The sequence below is a fragment of the Coloeus monedula genome (assembly GCF_965178545.1).
Source record: "Coloeus monedula genome assembly, chromosome: 16".
Lineage (NCBI taxonomy): Eukaryota > Metazoa > Chordata > Aves > Passeriformes > Corvidae > Coloeus > Coloeus monedula.
The window spans coordinates 16,775,714-16,794,885 of record NC_138796.1 but is presented as its reverse complement, the minus strand read 5'-3'; the positions used below and the strand labels follow the sequence as shown (position 1 = coordinate 16,794,885).

Here is a 19,172-nt window from a genome sequence, read left to right as displayed (position 1 = left end):
TTGGAGCAACCTGGGATAGTGGAAGGTGTCCCTGCCCATGGCAGGGGCTGGGGTGAGATGGGCTTTAAGGCCTCCTCCAATCCAAACCATTCCATGATCCCTACAGGCATTTCTATGAAGTCATTTATTTAGCAAAGCTGAAGTAGAAAAAATTGAGTTGTATTCTTTACACCGAAGTTACCTTGACTTTATTGCATGAAAACATTCCCAGCAGAAAGGCAGTACAGACAGATTTAGTGTTTCCCTTGGGAAAACAAAGAGTTCAAAAATATTTAAAGCTGCTCTCCCTTGCTGGTCTCCAGAGCTGAAATGGACTCTCAGAAAATAGAAAAACATGGTCATTAGCCCCCGCCCCCAGTGATAAAAACATACCTGCATTTCCATCAAGCTGTACATAACATAAATTTTAGAAACGTTTTGGGTCCTTGAGAGCAGTGTCACTTACAAGTAAAAAAGGGCTCCCTGCATTTCACCTGATCATCACTCATCTTGCTCCTCAGTGCCTTTAGGTGACAGACCCACGGATCTTGGTGTGCCCCAAGCAATGCTACCCTTTCTCCTGGAAGGCACCCGCCTTCAGCAGACCCTGTTGCAAGTGATCGCAGTCATGGTACCTGTAGAGTGAACCCCTGATCCTGGTGCCATGAGAAAACACACCTTCAGTAAGAGTAAATTCTGGTAACAGACTCTATCTTCTCCATCTCTGAAGGATCTCAGTTGCAGCAAACAGAAGACACTGTCTCCACTGTAAGTGTTACAGGACAAGGCTCAAAAGGCCAAACTCTCATCCTCAACACTGCACTGGCAAAGAGGCCACAAGCTGAACAGAGCTGCAGTTCTGGCATGAAGAACCAGCCTGCAAGTAGAGCACACTTGTTAAAACTCACAAGTAACTGATTTACCAACTCAAATTTCATACTTGTTCAAAATCTTACCCTGCACTTGTCACAAAACTCAGCAAATTCCAGCTGTGTTCTCTGATGTTCCCCGCTCTGCTCTGTGTGTTCTCCAGTGTCTCCTGTTCTGCTTACTGTGGTTTCCTCATTTTGAGTGTATTTGTGCCATCACAGCTGTGGCAACCATGAAAACTCTTATGTTTTCATTGCAGAGGTTGGCCTAAAGTTCAAACCATATTCCCAGTATGGCATACATTACAAATCAACTCTGGAAGAATTTTGTATTAGAAATGCATGATTACAATAACCTTTTTATATTGAATACTTAAGATCTGTATAACCCTGAATCACATGAAAACATACATACAAGCATTTCATACAGAAAAATAACTACCAGCCTTCCTCAGGTGAGGTCTCTGCTCTCAAATAAAGCTGACAGTGAACATGGCCAATTATTGGCAAAATGGCCAAAACATTATAAAAGAGAACAGAATATAACGTCATTTAAACTGTACTTTTAACCTAGTTTTTAGAATTTATTAGCCCAGAAGGACACACAGTACATAGCTTCAATAACAGGCTACAGAGCTACAAATATATGTGTAAAGAATGCAGAGAATACATAAAAGCAAAAATGGCAAAAATCACTTCGGCATCAATGGAAAGATGCTCTGAGCTACACCCTGTGTTGGAATCTTTGCTATCCTCAAAGACAAATGCATTCCTGAAAGAACATTCCAATCTCCATGGAAGCATACAACCTTCTAGTGAAATAACATTTCCTTTATATCTGCAAAGCTTGGAGATAAAAGATTTATGCTCCTGCTGCTAACTTCAAGAAGTCAAAATGACATCTTTTATCTGCTAGATATTCAGTAATCATAGATGGGACTTTGAGTGCCTTCTGTGAAATAAATGTCTTTTTTCTTGATGTATGCAAAGTTTACCATCTCCTATATTCCCATTCCAAGAGACCCGAGCCTTCTTCCAAAGGAGAATTACTTTTCCCTTATGGTGCTCTCCATGAAGTTGGCTTGGTCTTCCAGCTCAGCCAGGAGATACAGAGGGACCCTCCCATATCCTGGAAACTGCTCCAGTCTCTGCCCCAGACAATGTTCACCCGTCCAGCTGCTCTCATCTCCCGGTGGGACTAATGACAAGGTTAATTAGGACAGAAGATGCAGAAGAAAGGGATGCACAAAGAAGGGATGAGCTTCCGGCAGAGCAGCTGGCCTTCAGAACAGCCTCAACCTTATTTTCACCAGGATGGCCAACAAGAAGGGAGGTGTGACTGTGAAGTCCTGCAGATGACACTAGACCAGGAGGTGTCATCAGCACTAAAGAGAACAAACTATTGCAGGGAAAAACTGGAAGATGCTGCAGACCAGAGCAATGCAGGGCTGAACAGCACTCGAGTGCACAGGCATGCAGAAGAGAACCACCAGTTGTGCTGTAAGGAGGAGGGTGGAGAGGAAGGAGCTGATGACAGAACCATCAGTTAATGGGCCCCATGGTGATGTGCTCTGGGCCAGGCACAATTGCAGCCAAGGAGGGCAGAGATGAGATGGACATGCAGCCACTCCATGTCATATAGGCCACACCAGACTGTACTAATGAAGGTGAAAGCCCTCACATAAACCTCATTACTAACACTTTGAAAAAGGCTGTGGGACACTGGGACACCCACAGAGAGCATTCACACACTATAAGGCAAAGGCAAGTTTTCCCCGGAAAATCACACGTTATTCCTCCTGCTTCTCAGAGAGGATCAGCCCAAGCACCAGATGTGGCTAAGGGTCAGTCAAGAAAAATATGAGGGAATCTGTAAAACAAGACTAGGCTGACCAGGTGACACAAGGTGACACAGAGGCCAGCAAACTTGCCTTCTTTGGCAAGGGAACAGAGTTTGGCTCCAGGACCCTGCAAACAGAGACCAGACAGGACAGGACCAGTTTCCCTTAACAAAATAAAGAAATAAATACTCAATAGGGCAAAAACTCACTAATAGTAAAAGACAATGACAGCACAAGAACAAACCAGGCAAACCAGGCCATGAATTAAAACCCAAAAAAAGAATTCCACTGCAATTTTGAGGAAGGAAAGAGTAGAGGTGGAAGTTTTAACCAAGCTTGATATATTTATGAAACAGATTATGTGACTCGAGTTCCTGCAATACTCAGGGACTGGACATGCTAACTCAGGAAATCCCTTCCAGTGCTACTGTCCTGAATTTTTAAGGAAGAGTGGATGTTTCTGAGAATGCTGGTGGCAAAACAGCTACAGAATTGGGGCAAAAATTACTATGCAGTAAGAGGTCCCTAGGGCTAAAGTCTGAAGTAGTTAAACCAACACAGTGCCCAGTGGTGTGGCTATACCTACTATAGCTACACACATTTTTAATGCTAATAGCACCTTAACGTGTGAGTATAAACATACAGTTTATACTATTCAGTATTAACAGGCTGAGTGGCTGCCAGACATCCATCACGTCATAACATGCGTGACCTTCTGCTTCACATGCTGCTTCCACAGCAGACTGCTCTATGGAAGCTGGGCAGTTGGACAGATGCATTCCCAGTACAATTACCTGGTTAGTACTAGTTTAAGATGAGTTTCCTTATTTCAAGAGCATAGATGTGAATCTTCTCCCAAATCATAGAGCTCATCATACCCCAAGTGCAGCAACTGTAAGCACCCAACAATCACTGTCCAGACTTTGGCCTGCTTGTTTTTAATTTCTTCCTAAATATTTTATATATTTTTTCATGTATGACATCACATTATTGAAGCCACAGTTTTCTGCCTTCTGCGTAGCTTAGCACAAGCCTCCATCCAGGGAAATAAAAGACACTGATGCACTGGTTTTAAATGCTGAGCAGGGACAGAGCATGGATAACAACAGATAGTGAAACAAATATTAACAGAATAAACATTGTTAAAAGGAAAAAAACCTAAAATTACACAAGCTGGTAGTGTAAACTTGTCTTCCTTTGTGAGGGCAAAATATATTTGTAGGTATTTTTGTTACCTGGAATTATGGTGCAAATTATGTGGTGACTTTGACTGAACTCAAGACTACCTACCACAAAAGCCACACAGCTGAAAGGGCAAGGCACACAACCAGGGAGGTGGGATGAAGGTGGGGCTACTGAAATGTGGGCAGTGAAAATAGGTGGAATTTACAAAGATACTGCAGGTGTATTTAATGCTGATACAAAAGGTGGCTGTGATGAAAAACTGTCTTAAACCGCAACACTATTCCAAAAGGCATTAAATTATTACTTTACAAGTTTAAAAGTTTGTAACAAAGTAAGCCAAAGATCAAAGACCATGTGCAAATGAGAAGCAGAGCAGCCATGGGCACCTCAGCTGAAGGGGAGTAGAGTAGGCTGGTGGGATGGCAGGGCCCCAGAATGGGGGACTGGTCTGCCACTGAAGCCACAGTGACCCCAGAAGAAAGGAAGCTGACAGACATCACCTGACAGACAACCCCAACTCCAGTACAGGAGCAGTGGGGCAGCCCATGGAGATGGTGGAACCACTGTCCCTGGAGGTGTCCAAGAAACAAATGGACATGGCATTCAGTGCTCTGGTCTGGTTGACGAGGTGGCAATGGGTCAAAGGTTGGACTTGATGACCTTGAAGGTTTCTTCTAACCTAAAGGATTTTGTGATGTCGCTACAGCTGCTGAGACACTGCCCTCCCCTCCAAAGTAGAATTCTCCGGTTTTGCTAATAAATCAAAACACGTATTTGAGTTCTTTTCCAAAGCTATCATTGACTGGTGAAAGAAAATGGTACAATACACTGAAATGACACCTCTCTCCATCGTGGGGAAGAGAAGGTACTTTTCCATAACCAAGTTCTTCAAAATGTATGGTACATCACATTGTACAATTCTCCCACACATGCTGTTTGTAAATGTGTTGCCAGTGAGCTCTTTCAGTCCTTTCTCAAGCACATCCCAAACCCAAAGAGGGCAAAAACCTAACATGCTTTTGGGCCATTGAAAATATCTAACAATTAACAGATTAGTAAATTTTCCTGTTTTCAATTGGTATTTACAATTATTACATACAGTTATCTTTTGGGAGAAACTCGGCATGTGTCCAATGGGAAAACCTCTCCACAAAACCTTACAGGTGGAAGGGCAGGCAACCCTCTGCTGATGCTTCCCCTCTTGAGGGGGACAAGCAGGTCTGCTCTGGAACTGAGTAAGCAACTTGCATTCATACCACCAAGTGGGATGGACAAGACCCAGGCAGAACAGGAAAGAGAAATAAGATCGTGAAGCTGTTTTTGCCAAGACTCAGTTGAGCATCATGTCCTGCTTTGAGCAGGTCCCTTCCAACCAGGGTACCTGGAGAGAAGACAGATTCCAGCAGCTGTTCATGATCAGAGGACACCATGTCACAATCCAACTCAGGAGCAAGAAGTTCCGCGCTTCCCACTGAAATCTGAACTAAAGCCACCTGTCCTGCCAGGCAAAATACAGCTTCTCTCACCTGGGACAGCCCTCGCTTCCTCCTCAGTGGCATGAAAGGATCCAGCCTGCTACAGCTTGTCAGAGGCACCAAGACAACCAATGATGATGGGGATGTGGGCCATCTTCATCCTCCCCAGCAGGCAAGAGAAAGAATGAAGGTGGCCAAGTGCATTTGCTAAATGGAAGATTGCATCACTTTCAGAAAAATAAAGACTGACTGGGGATTTTTCTTGAAACTTCAGTCATCACAATCCCTCTCCAGACCTGATGGGATAAAGGGGGATGGCTTTAAACTGAAGGAGGGCAGGTTTAGGTTAGATATTACAAAGAAATTATTCCCTGTGAGGGTGGTGAGACCCTGGCAGAGGTTGCCCAGAGAAGCTGTGGCTGCCCCATCCCTGGAAGTGTCCAAGGCCAGGGTTTGAATGGGGCTTGCATCACCTTCCTCCAGTGGGAGGTGTCCCTGCCCATGGCACGGGGTGGAACAAGAGGAGCTTAAAGGTCCATTCCAACACAAACCAGTCTGTGATTCTATGATTTAAATCCATCTGCAATAATAGTAAGGCCAAATCCACCCCAGACTTCTTGGCTTTTCTCTTGCAACTCTGCTTCCTCAATCTCCAGCAGTTAACTTCTGCCTTCATATACCTGGGGATATCCCAAAAGTATCACTGACAAATCAACCTGCAGAGCCATGAACAGAAAGGGACCAGCAGCTGCTTCACTGCATCAGAGGAAAGACCAGTTTCCCATCAAAGCTCACTTGGGGATAACAATTTGACTTATGCAAGTAACCCTGTTGAGGAGAAATCTGGCCATCACCTCTGATCATCATTATCAACTGATACTTGGATTATCCTGAACTGCTTTTTAAATAAATAACAGCTCACCGTGCTTGCTCACTATTTTACTTTAAAGGCAATTTTTAGTAACACACTGATATTAATAACTGCCATGAGCCTGAGTGAGGATTTGTACGAAGGATCTGTGTTTGGATACAGATTTTCTCAATCCAAGATTGAGATCCAAGTGAGCATAAAGGTTACCAAATGGCAAGGACTGATAGGCATTACATGTGGAAAGCCTGATTCCTCATAGAGAAGTGATTTAGAAATACGCATCATATGGCCAGTCTCTATTGCAAAACAGTATCACAAACTGTCTCTGTTCCATTCCTTTAAATTATCAGAACTTGTAAACAGAAGAGTCTCTAAATGCATTTCATCCCACCAGTGTAGAATTCATAGTTTGTTAGAAAAAATTATAGTAACTAATGATGTGTTTCTAGCAAGTGGCTATCCAACAGCTGATGTCCTATAACATCATCTCTAACAAGCTAGAAACATGTATAGTCTTCACCAAAAAATTTTTTCTGCACACAAACTTTTGATGGGGAGAAGATCAACAAAGACGAAGGACAAGCTGCTTCTGCATCTCTTAGAGCATAACCCCAAAGCGTTTGTACTTCAGCTCTCAGTCTGCATTGGGTATCCTCCGTCAGACCAGCCGGTGAGAAACCAGCAGTGGGACACACCTCACTCCACGGCTCAAAGCCAGCACTGGCTGATCCCACAAGAGCCGAAGTCCCCAGAACAGCCCAGCACATTCCACATCCTTCAGGAATGCAGCACTGCAGCCAGCCCAGGTTCCACCCGCGCTGTCACCCCACTTCACAGCCAACCATGCTGCACTGTCCTTCTCCTGTGGAGCCACACACAAAGGAGGTGGTCAGAGAAAAGGGCAGACTGCCACAACACTGCAATCATACCAGGAAAGGGAAGAGAGCGGTCCCTGCCCTGGTGTCCTGTGGGCAGGAGGGGGGAGGCAGCGCCTGATCCAGAATAGCAAACAACACTCCTGCTGGCAGAGGCAGCTCTCCACCCTCACTCTGAGCAGAGAAAAGGCATCACTGAATTATCCCCTAACAAATCCCCCAGTCCACTGTTATTTGTATTAACATCAATTCTAGTTGTGCATCAGAAGACACATGATGGGATGGTAAATTTTTAGCTTACAATCCTATTCGGTTTTATTGCTACAGGTTTTGTAAGGAAAGGCATGCTCAGCATCCCAACATCGCCAACCTTTCACATGGGACACTTGCTGATTGTAGGCCAATGCATTGAGCTGTTGCCAGTTTTAGGAGCTCTCTAAACAAAGACACAGGGTCTAATTCAGAAATGAGACATAGTTTATTCTGTGCAGGTTGCAAGGTGTAGGCTTCCACAAATCAAGCACACTATGGGGTAAAAAGTTACATATTTTATCCAGTAAAACTTACATGAATAAGACTCTCTAATACACATCCATGCCTACCTAACGCAAATTTATTTGTATGACAATCTTACATAATGCTTGAAACACAAAGTTCTTTTTCTTTATTAAGCCACTTCTATTGCAGGAGTTATCAGACAACATGTTTACAAAAGGTGAGAAAATTCAGCTTGAAGACATCAATCCCTTTCATAGAAGTTATCTGACTACATCAGTTACATTTACAAAAGGTGAGAAGATTCAGCCTGGGAAGAGATAATTCAGCTTGAAGACATCATGAGGAGGCTGTAAGGATGGCTAGTGAGCTTCTTTCACCAGTTCAGAAGGAAGAGCAAACATCAGAATCTTCATCTAAAATAACTAACCTACTTAGATACAAATTTCGAATTCAGGGATCTCCAGAAACATTTTTTGCTGTTGGTTACTTTAATTTTACGATCTTCAGTTGCTGAGTTTTGATCATAATTACAGTATTGTGATCAATTCTGAATCGTGGTCAAATGAAATCACTGAAAAAAGGCATAAGAGAAAATTGAGACACAATGATTAACATCCCCAAAATGTGAGGTTTGCCTCACCCAGAAGACACAATGGGATCACCACAAATGCTCTCACTTGTGTTGCTTTCTACTTCTTAACAACTGAATGGATGTATTTTGGAAAAAAGGAAGAAAGCATCATAAATATGTAAGTGAACATCTGCCTGGTCAGCAGAAAATTATCTTTACAAGTATCACTACTTCTGATGAAAATGAAGAATCTGGTTTCTCCAGGACCAACAGCTTTTGTAAATCGAGACAACTGCAGAAGATTCAAGGTAAATTGGAATGACCCTCCAATAATCACAAAGACTGCTGCTTGTTCCGTGGGTGAAATCTGACAGTGCCTGCAGGCTCCAGGAATGGACCAAGAGGGCCTGAAGGATATGGAGACAGATCTGGTACTCACTGAACCTGCATTTCATGCTTGCCAGTTATTTTCAATTATTATTTGCCTATAGTGCAAAGGATCCAGGTAAAAGCATCTGGTGTCCGATATTCTGCAAAGCTTTCCTCCTTGGATGGTATGAGGTCACCATCAGGCTGCAGAAACTCCCATTAATCAGCTACTCGTAAGATCAGGTTTCAGGGTGGGGAAACAAAACGCCTTCCCAGGCTGCAAGTCATTCCACAGAGAAAGCAGATACAAGGCAGGACAAGAGAAAGCACTTACAGCGAACACCAGGGGCGGGAGCCCACAGCTGTCACTTCTGTCATCCTTCCCCCCCCATCTCCCTAAAGAGAAGGAGGGTACAAGGCAGGACAACATTTAAGGTATCCCTTATCCCTTAAGAAGGGGGGGATTTTTACAAGCCTTTGTGCTGTTTGAAATGCGGACAGGAGCCAGCGAGCTCGCCGTATTGCCACCCAGTTGGAAAGCTCTTCAGGTACCTGTGAGCCACAGCACCCCTCACAAAGGACCAGTTCTTCCAAAATACTGCCACTGATCTTCAAACAAAACACCAGAGCCTTCTTATTACGTAAAAATTACTTACTGGTAAGTGAATGTGCTTATAAGGTAAATAACAATGCAAACAGCAAGCTATAATGAGGAGTGATGGCCACAGACACACAACAGCAGGAGACAGGGACACTGCTTCTTTCAAAGTGGGAAAGGATGACACCCAGGTGTCTTTCAAGTAAGAGTCCTACACTTGGCAATGCCAGCAAAGGGCTTTCACAGTTCACATCCTGCCCCTGGGGAACACAGGGACATGCTGGGGCCACCCAGCTTGGCAGAAAGCTGGGGCTGCTGGTGGACACCAGGTTAAACATGAGCCAGTGATATGACCTTGAGGCAAATGGTGTCCTGGGCTATAGCCAGCAGGTCGAGAGTGCCATGCCCAGTGCTGGACTCTCCAGCACCAGGGAGACAGGGACAGACTGGAGAGAGCCCACTGAAGGGCCACAAGGATGACAGAGGGATTGGAGCACCTAGAAAAGAGCAGACTCCGGGGGTCTCATCAATGTACATAAATACCTGAAGGGAAAGTGCAGAGATGGAGGAGCCAGTCTCTCTTCAGTGGTGCCCAGTGACAGAACACCAAGAAATGGACACAAACTGGAACACAGGAGATTCCCTTTCAACATCAGAAGACCATTTTTCCCTATGAGCACTGGCACAGGTTGCCCAGGGAGGTCTTGTAGTCTCCTACCATCTTGGAGATACTCAAACACTGCTTGGACATGCTTGTGGGCAGCCTGCTCAGGGTGATACTGCTTGAGCAATGGGTTAGAGCAAATGAGCTCCAAAGGCTCCTTCCAACCTCAACCAGTCTGTGATTCTGTCAGAAGACCCATGGAAAAGCCCAAGCTCACAAGATGACAATGCCAAAGACATTGGGAATGTCACAAGAGGCAGGACACACTGCTACAAAGGGTTACTGTGCTGCTGAAGCCCACGTCGCACCCCAAGCAGCTCGAGGCAGCACTGACCATCTCCTGGCCAAGTCCAACATCAACACAAGTCCATGAGAACTGCAGCCCAGCAGGCTCTGCCACACAGTTACATGCCGACTCCTTGCTCCAAGAGCCCAGCAGAGGCCCAGGACACTAACATGGCAGCAGCACCTGCCCTCAAACAGCTGCAGCCTGGAAATACACCGACCACCCCAGCAGTCAGTGTATGGGAACAGCCACTACTGTACTAAGACAGGTTTTCCCAACCACATTCCAACAAAAGTTGCTCCCAGGTGCTGGACTGGTGCAGCACAGAACACAAGCTACAAAAAGCCTTCAGGAGGGGTCATACCTCCTGGTCAGCACTGAGTCCTTACCTCTACACCATACCTATCTGCATCTTCAATGACCACCATTTTAAACATTTTAATGAGCATGAACTGATGTTGCAAATCAAACAACATTCTTATTTTGCTTCTAATGCACTTTGTGTTCTGCAGACAGCCACCACCATTCCCTTGGGATGTGAATTTCCCTAGAAGCAGTTTCCATGCAACAAGAGGTCTGAAGGTACCTCCCATACGGCAGAGGCCCATCCGGCTTTCCTAACTCCAAGAAGCCATACTAACACACCCCAAACATCCCTGTAAAGCTTGTGCATTCACACATGCACACTCGTCTTGGCATCAGTGCTCAGTGTGATGAACAATCACTGCAGAAATCAAGCATTTAGGGCACACAGTGATGCTTGTCTTCAAGAGAGGAAGAATACAGAATATCAGGAAAGCAGATTGCATAAATCAAAATGTCATTAAGAGTGGACCCAGTAAGGCCTATTTTCCCTGGGGATTTCTGCAGGTGTCCCTAGCCCTTTCCTCATCCCAGCTCTGCCCCTACGTGTCCCCTGAGTAGACCCCAGAAAGCAAGAACATGTGCATGCTGGACCCACCTGCCCCAGACCCAGGTGCCAACTGTCCTGCTGCCACCAATCCCTTGCATGCTGCCAGCTCTGTCTGTCCCTTCAACAAGCAGGACCTTCACTTGGCCTTTCTCTTTCACTATTCACCAAAAAGACACCTCAAAAAATTTAAGTAACCTTTCTATTTAACAAATATCTCTGAAAGCAGCCACCAGCTTCCTAAGTTATTTGGAGCAGCTCCTAACCGAGCAATCACAACAGCTTCATTTCCTTAAGAGATCAAGCTAAACCAAATACTTAGCCAGTAAAAATAAGTAATGTCCTATGCACCAGTCCAAATACTGGGGCCAGAAAGGTGGTAAAGGGACTGAAGCATCTTGCAGAGGAGGAGGAGCCAAGAGAGCTGGGGCTGCTCAAGAAGGCTCTGGGGGATCTGACCAGTGTGCTCAAGTACCTGCTGGGAGGGAGCAAGGATGAGGGGGTCAGATTCTGCTCTGGACAAGAGGCAATGGGCACAAGGGAAACCACACGGAATTCCATCTGAACACAAGGATGTGCGTTTTTCCTGCGAGGGGTCAGACACTGGGACAGGGGGCCAGAGAGGCTGCAGAGTCTCCATCCATGGAGATGCTCAAACTCTCAGCAGGTCCCGGATAACCTGCTCCAGCTGCCCTTGACTGACTGAGCAAGGGTGTGGCACTCAACCTCAGGAGGTCACAGACACACTAGAGGAGTATGTGATTCCACAGATCACCACACCACACAAGCAATAATGACCCTACATTCAAACATATGCATCCTATGTTCATATGTACCCTATGAAACAGATGGAAGAAAACAAAAACACCAAAAATCTGGCACAAGCCCATATCTTCAGTAGCTTGGAGGTCACGGAAAACTACAATATTGTGTACTAAGCTCTGTAATCACAGCAACTGACAGCACTGCCTCATGTCAAGGAACTTCTATTCTAAATCCACTTACCCAGATGCTTCTGCTGCCCTATTTTAGGATAAGTGAAAAACATGGAGTCTCTACAACCCAAGCGTTTAAAAAATAAGGCACTAATTTGCTTTTGGCAAAGATTGATGTAAAATTAAGACAGTAATATTGAGAAGGAAAACCTTCCTTTATAGCATTTAGTGGAAAGGAAGTTGTTTCCCTGCCCACAGCAGAGGTGCTGGAACTAGACAATCTTTAAAGTCCCTTCCAACCCAAACTATTCCATGTTTCTATGATTCTACAATTGTTGGAAACAACCCTAATTTAACAAACCATACCTGTACAGTCTGTTTGTACACAACTGCTGCATAAAGATGAATAGCAAGGTGCAATGGCTCTGCACAGTGGTAATCAGTCAAGACAATGCACATTTTAATGCCAGAAAAATGTCCACCTGTGGTTCCAGTTACTTTGAATTTAATTAATTAATATGAAGTAGCTATTAGTCAGGGTCCTTTGACAGGATATTGCAAGAGAACAGATCGGTTTTTCATTTCCAACCTCTCAGTGTCAATTTAATTGTTGTAATTGTCACCCCTACACAGAGAGGAATCAAGACTGAGGTCAAATCCTTTTTCCAGGGGAGGATCTTCCCAGATAGAAGTAAAGATCCCACCCAAGATTTGAGGCACAGCCCAGGAGGCTGATGCTGCTGGAGAGGTAGGATGGACAGTCCCTGGTCACTATGGCACCATTTCAGAGCAGCAGTGCATGTTCTGGGAAGAAAACAGTTTTCTGGTTTTTGATTGTGTACCATTACCTAGTAATTGTCACAGTCATACTGTATGACAATATGACTGTGACAGTAATTCCCTGTCATACACAGATTTTCACCCCCATAACATGTAATTTACTGCAAAGTAACCAGTGCATGGGAAACAGGTGCATATAAGTAATGTACTTCGTTATATACCAAGGGAAAGAGCATCCATGTATTCCATGTATGACCTTGTAACAGGGGGTTTGTAGAGGCAGAATGCTCATTTATTCTAATAAGAAACACATTATCTATTCCTTTTTTGATAACAAGTCTCCTTGCAGACACTTTCTTCTCCCACTTACAATGAGCTGTGCGTAAGGATGACAGAGTATCTTCATCATCATCACTGGCACTTCTTAAATCTCACTTTTTTAAAATACCATCAGCAAATAGTATTCTGCCATGGTTCCCAAGTTTCCTTGCAGGAAATGTAACTGCGACCACTACATTTGCTTCCAAAAAATACATTCTGTATCTACTAAGCCCAGAACAGAAATCCACCCCAGTCCAAAGATGCAAGATGATTCCAACTGGACTGTTCCAACCCTCATTTGCAGTCCCATTTTTTCCCCATAAATAGTGGACTTTTAAAATTACTGTTTCTCAGAAGCTGCAAAATGCTGTCTCTACACCACATTAAATAAACCTCATGTACTCAGAGTAATTTTTCAACCCATACAAGCATTAAAAAGAGTTTTAGGATCATTTATCAGTCCACTAATATGCAATCAGAACTCCGGACTAAAACTTTTAACTGATTGGCTCTTGCTTTCAGTATGAACAATGGACCACAAGTGTCCTCCCCACTGAGTTACTGAGATTCTCGCACCTGATTATTAATCAACAAGGACACGTCTGTGAAAATCCTGTATTTGCTTCTCCAGTTCAGCAACTACTTCATTAATTACCACTTTTTTTACTTTATTAATTACCCCATATCAGATCAGAACTTGACTCCAAGGAAAGCAACTGAATCTTAAATCTTCTGCTCTTGCTTTGTCTAAAGGACAGAAAAACCCCACTTTTTAAGAAGTTTAAAGAAGATGATGTGGTGGGGATGGACTTTTTTCACCACCAATGCTCTGTCCCAGTTCACAGACTGTCACTCCAAGAGGCTGAACAGCAATCCCTATGGCTTCCCAGCCTTCAAGGCTGAAAGAATGCTCTGTTATTTCAGCAGTGACAGGCGCAGATGCAGCAAGATGACAGAGTGCAGATCACCTCCTCTCTGTCTTGTCTACATCCGAGTCCCTGTAACCCGAGAATTCTCCTTCCGCTCCATCAGAGGGGCTGGATTTCTCATGAGCCACTTCCAAACAACCCCCCGCAGCTGGGCAACCCTGCTCTGGCTCTCCCGGGAGCGCATCCACGCTCCAGGAAATGGCAGGTGCTGACTTGGGAACGATTTTATTATGACTCGAGGCATAGTTTTGGCAAAAATAAGTTTCAAAAATAATAAGTTATACTCTAAAGGCAATTCCTTGCTCCAATGAAACAGCCTGCAGCTGACACTGAGTATGCTGGACGGCTGCACAATTACCCATTTTAAAACCTATTTTTTACACCGTAAATTATGCTGATCCCTCCGGATGCTGTTAGCATTGCAAAGTGAATTCCTAATTCCTCAGGAATTCCACAGGATTGCGGCTATTTTGTCTCGGTTTTTTTCCCTCCCGCTGTCACGGGGCAGCTCAGCCGCAGTGGCCCCGGCCCCACGGTGCGGCTGAGGAGCCGGGCCGGGCCGGGCCTGCCGGGTCCGGAGGAGTCCCGGGGGCGGGAGCCCCGCATCCCCGCGGGAGGGATGCGCTTCGCCGGGCCCGGGCCCGCCCCCGCGCTTCGCTTCTAGAAGGTACCGGCGGCCGCTGCCCCGGGGCTCCCGCCGCCCCTCCACGCCTCCCCTCGAGCCGGGCCCACCGCGGGGGCGCGGGCAGCAGGGACCCGCGAGTGGCGGCGATCGGAGCGACGGAGCGGAGGCCTCTGGGAGGAGGCCCCGCCGCAGCCCTGCGCCGCCCCCGCCACCCCCTGGGCCCTCCCGCTCCCCTGCATTGGGGTCCCCGCCCGGCCGCGGCCAAGATGGTCGCGGGGCGGCGGCGCTCACCTCCTCGGCCTGCTTGCGCAGCGCCTTCTCCCGCTCGTACTGCGTGAGCAGCTGCTCGTTGTCCTCCCGCAGCAGCTCCAGCTCCACCTCGTGCTCCTGGTTGTCGGTGAGCACCGAGTCCAGGTTCTCCAGCACCGTCACCACCAGCGGCATCAGCTCCTTCACCACCTCCTCGTCGTAGCAGTGGATCAGCCGCTCGAACTCGCGGTAGATGCTGTTGGCGAGGCCCGAGACCCGCTCCGACATCACCGACCCCGAGCAGTAATCATCGCCCGGGTACCCCCCCACGCCGCCATCGTCCAGCTGGATCTCCAGCATCCTGCCGGCCGACAGCCCTCGGCCCCGCTCCGTTCGACTCCACTCCGCTCCGCTCCGCGCCCCGCTAACGCCGCCGCCGCCGGGCGCTACCCCGCCCCGCCCCGCCGCGTCACGGACCGCGGGCACCGGTCGGGGCGGAGCGCGGCGGCACCGCCCAGAGCCGCTGGATCGGGGGCGCGGGAGACCCGTGCCGAGAGCAGGTCCGGCACCGCAGTGCTTCTTGCACTGGAGACGCGAGCGGCAGCGGTGACGGCGAGACGCCCGCTCAGCACACCGCGCCGGGAGCGAGCCCGCCCGCGGCCGGTCCCGGTCCCGTTGCCCGAGCCCCGCGGCAGACAAAGGGCGGCGCTGCGGCGTCGGCCGCACTCCGGGGATCCACGCAAGGCGCGATGGGCGCGCGCGAGGCCCCACGGTGCGGCGTCACGCGCAGGGACACTGAGCAGGAGCCAGCGCGTGCCCGGGTCGCGCCGCATCTCGGATACACACTGGCTCCGAGACCCGCGTTAGAGACCGCACAGCTGCGGTCATTGCATTGCCAACATCAGGCAGCCGTAGTTACTATAGAGAAAGCAGACAAGGACCTGTTCAGCCAGGGATGAACTGACAGCCATAGGACCAAACTGGCCATCTCAAGTCCTAAAAGAAAATCCAGCACAACCACCGAATTTCATCAGTAGATTTCTCACAGCAGCAGCAGCACATACCAAATTACGGGCAGCAGCTCCAAAACCCTCGGCAGCCTCCAGCACCCTCAGCAGGTGTCACAGAAGACAGAGTCTGCCCACATCCTGGGCTCAGCTGAGTTTGGGCTGTAGAGTTGGAGGAAGACAGCAGGAATAATTCTACTCTGTACTGAGTCCAGCCTGGCAGGAGAGAGAAATAAGGAGTTGATTTGGGAAAAGGCTCCCCACATCTTCATTTGGCTTAGAGCTCTGAAGAAGAGTGCAATTCCAAAGTCATGACTAGCAATGACCCTAAAAGCTTCATATTGCACAAAGGGAAAGAACTTTAACCCTACCCTGAAAGCCTAACTGCAATGGGAATATCACATCTCACTGATAATTAAGAGTTTTACGTTTTATGACTTTTGTTCTGTATTATGTCATAATAGCTGACGACATGCTCACAGACTATAGATTCATAGCACAGCAGCTTTTAGAGAGCTGTTTTTATAGCAAAAACCTATTTGTCTCTAAAAAAAGGAGAATTGAGAAAGAAGGAATGGAAAGGAACAGAAGGGAATGGAATAGAATAGTACTGAATGAATAGGTGGAGTTCACTTGGAAGGGTCCTACAATAACTGAGGCTGAGGTGTAATTAGTTGTGAGATGGATCGCCAGTAGATCATGAGGCATCGAAATGTAACAGCCAGAATTTCAAATATTTCCACACAGAGCAGGCCCAGCCAAGCACATCAGAGGCACTGAGTGCATAGATATAAGAAACAAATATGAAACAAATGTGAAAAAAACTGCTGCTCAAAAATGTAAAACCCAACAAGTCACCCATGTTCGGCCTTGATTCACTCTGTCTTGTATGGGAAGCTTTATAGATCAAGAGTTGTACTGTCATTCACAACAAACATAGGATGGCAACAAACACGAGTGTGCACTTTATTAAATGCATGATTGCATTAAAAATATTATGAATAAAAATGTACAGGGAACAGACAGAGAAGAAAAGCAGGCAAAGAGAGAGGTAAGACTTATTCACTAATTCCATATTACACTGAACTTCTAATCTCATGTAATCCAGAGAGCACATAAAAACATTTATAAAGTTTTCTTGCATCTTGCCCACATACATAAGAAACTGAAACAATGGAAGTGACACAAACTAAAGCCTATTGAACTACAGAGCCTGATGAGCTCATGGCATTACCCACTCTTCTGACTGTAATCCCAACAGGTCTAGCAGGCATCCCTGAGGGGTGGGGATATCAGCTGAACTGCATCCTCCTTTCTACAACAGAATCCTGGTTCAGGTCCAGTGACATTGCTAAAGCTCCTGCTGAAAGACAGTTTTTATTGCCTTAACTTAAATTGTACATTAAAATACACATTCCTGTATTTCTAAATTCATAAATGACTTAAAGTCTAGAGATGAGTCAAGAAATAGCAGGAATGCTAGGTGCTGCCATGTGTGAGAAAGGGTTAAAATACCTGAAAGTTGGCAAGCAAAATATTTGGTTATTATCTGCAGAGAGAAACAGTGGACTCTACACGATTCAATATGAATCAGGCAGAAGCCATTTTACTGATTAATTACTGTCCCTAATACACAATTCTTTCTTTCCCTACATGTCATTATGCATAATTATTATGGGTTAAGGGCTGTTTTCACACGCTGCTTTATGCTTTGTGATTGGCTCTTGTCTGTGTGTCACATTGTCTGTCATGTATGTCATAACTGTCCTTCAGTTTGCATTTTCTTATCCTTTTCTTCCTTTGCTTGTTCCTCATTCACATCCTCCCCAGTGCTGCTTGTTCCTTTCTCACAACCTCCCCATGGACTCTTGCCCTGTGTAGGTGCTTAAGTCCTTCTGTCTTACATGCTCTGGTTCTTCTGTTTTGTGGCTGGTTCACATGATGTCCATTTTCTAGTAAAAACATGGTTTCTACACTTATTCTATCCCTTTTGGGGTTTTATTGCATCTAGCATAGGAGTTTTTCTAGGATTCAAATTGTTACTTGCTTAGCACTAACAACATACTAAAAACTGACTGCTATAGATATGCAATTGTGTTACGGCTGCAAGGGCCCTTTCCTGAAGAGCTTACCTTTCCAAATAGGCAAAATAAAGATTATGCACAAGGAGTGAGAAATGGATAGAAACATTGAGACTATGCAAAGAAAATCAGGATTATTTTGTATATGGTTATATATTATCTCCAGTTGGGGGGTTTTCCCTTGGACAGTTGGAACTTTGCTGTGTGAAAGAGTAAGTATTTTTAGGTGTATTGGTTTGAAAGACAGGTATCTGCCAAGGAAGGTGGGAACCTCCCTTGGAGGAGAAAATGTGACCCCTTTCCCTCCAAATTATTGTAACTCCAAAATTATGGGGCTTTCAGGAAAAGATATGGGAAAAGGAATAGCAGTCCTTTACTAAGATATATATGTTATGTGAGGAATGAGACAACTGTTAGTAAAAATTAATTTATTGAAAACAGAAAAATTGAAAAAATACAAAAATTAGAAAAATATAAAAATTTGAGATCCTATGGCTCGTGAGTTGGTATGCCCCAGGAGCACAAGGATTTGAGATCTTCAGGCTGAGACAGCACTGGACCTCTGGTGGAAAAACTTGCAGTGCTGGGCTGACTTGTAGCTAATCCAAAAGTCAAAGAAAAAATTATTAAAGGCTCCTTAATAGGAGTAAGGCTTTAACCCCCAGCACAAGCAGCCACTCTGCAGAGGTCTGCACTGCTCTGAGGCTTGTCTCGCTGTTTTATAGTGCCTTTGCTCCGCCCCAGTCCGCCCACAGCCCACCCCTTTGGTCCAAAGTGATTGGTGCTTTCCCTTTGACAGAAATGTTCTGTCTACCAATAGCTCGTCGTTGTCAGGGGGGCAGTAACAGTTGAAGTAAGGATGCTAACATGCCCTCATTAAGATTCAGGTTGCCATGGAGCTTGCCTGCAGAATAACAACTATGGGGCTAAAAATAGCTGTTGGCTGTTAGAAACTGAGGTTTTGGAGTTGATCCTGAGACTAAAGTGCAAAGTAAAACCCTTAGAAAAAATATTAAAATACATCTAATACATCTTAAAACACTTGTAAAAGTAGATAATGAACATAGGAAAAATGACTCTTATAGTGTACAAGTGGTTTAAAGTTTGAAAAGGGATTTTTAACTGGGGAATTTTTATCTGGGGGATTTTAACTGGGACTGGTGCAAATAAACTGCTTTGAACAAGTGAAAACAATAATAATAGAACTTGATTTTTGTACCTGGGCTGATGGGTTAACTTTAACATTCAATTTAA

The 19,172-nt window shown here is 45.7% G+C and overlaps 1 protein-coding gene across 2 annotated transcripts in view; it reads right to left on the bottom strand.

The window, feature by feature from the left end:
* Positions 1-15,190, bottom strand: part of MAPK8IP3 (mitogen-activated protein kinase 8 interacting protein 3) — a gene marked incomplete at its 5' end in the record, with an annotated part of 73,296 nt that extends 58,106 nt beyond the window's left edge. For both annotated transcript variants that reach the window (XM_082292245.1, XM_082292246.1), the window contains one exon: positions 14,873-15,190. In XM_082292245.1, coding sequence (XP_082148371.1) covers positions 14,873-15,190 — 318 coding nt within the window. The remainder of the gene's footprint in view (positions 1-14,872) is intronic.
* Between the last annotated feature and the right edge of the window lie 3,982 nt (positions 15,191-19,172).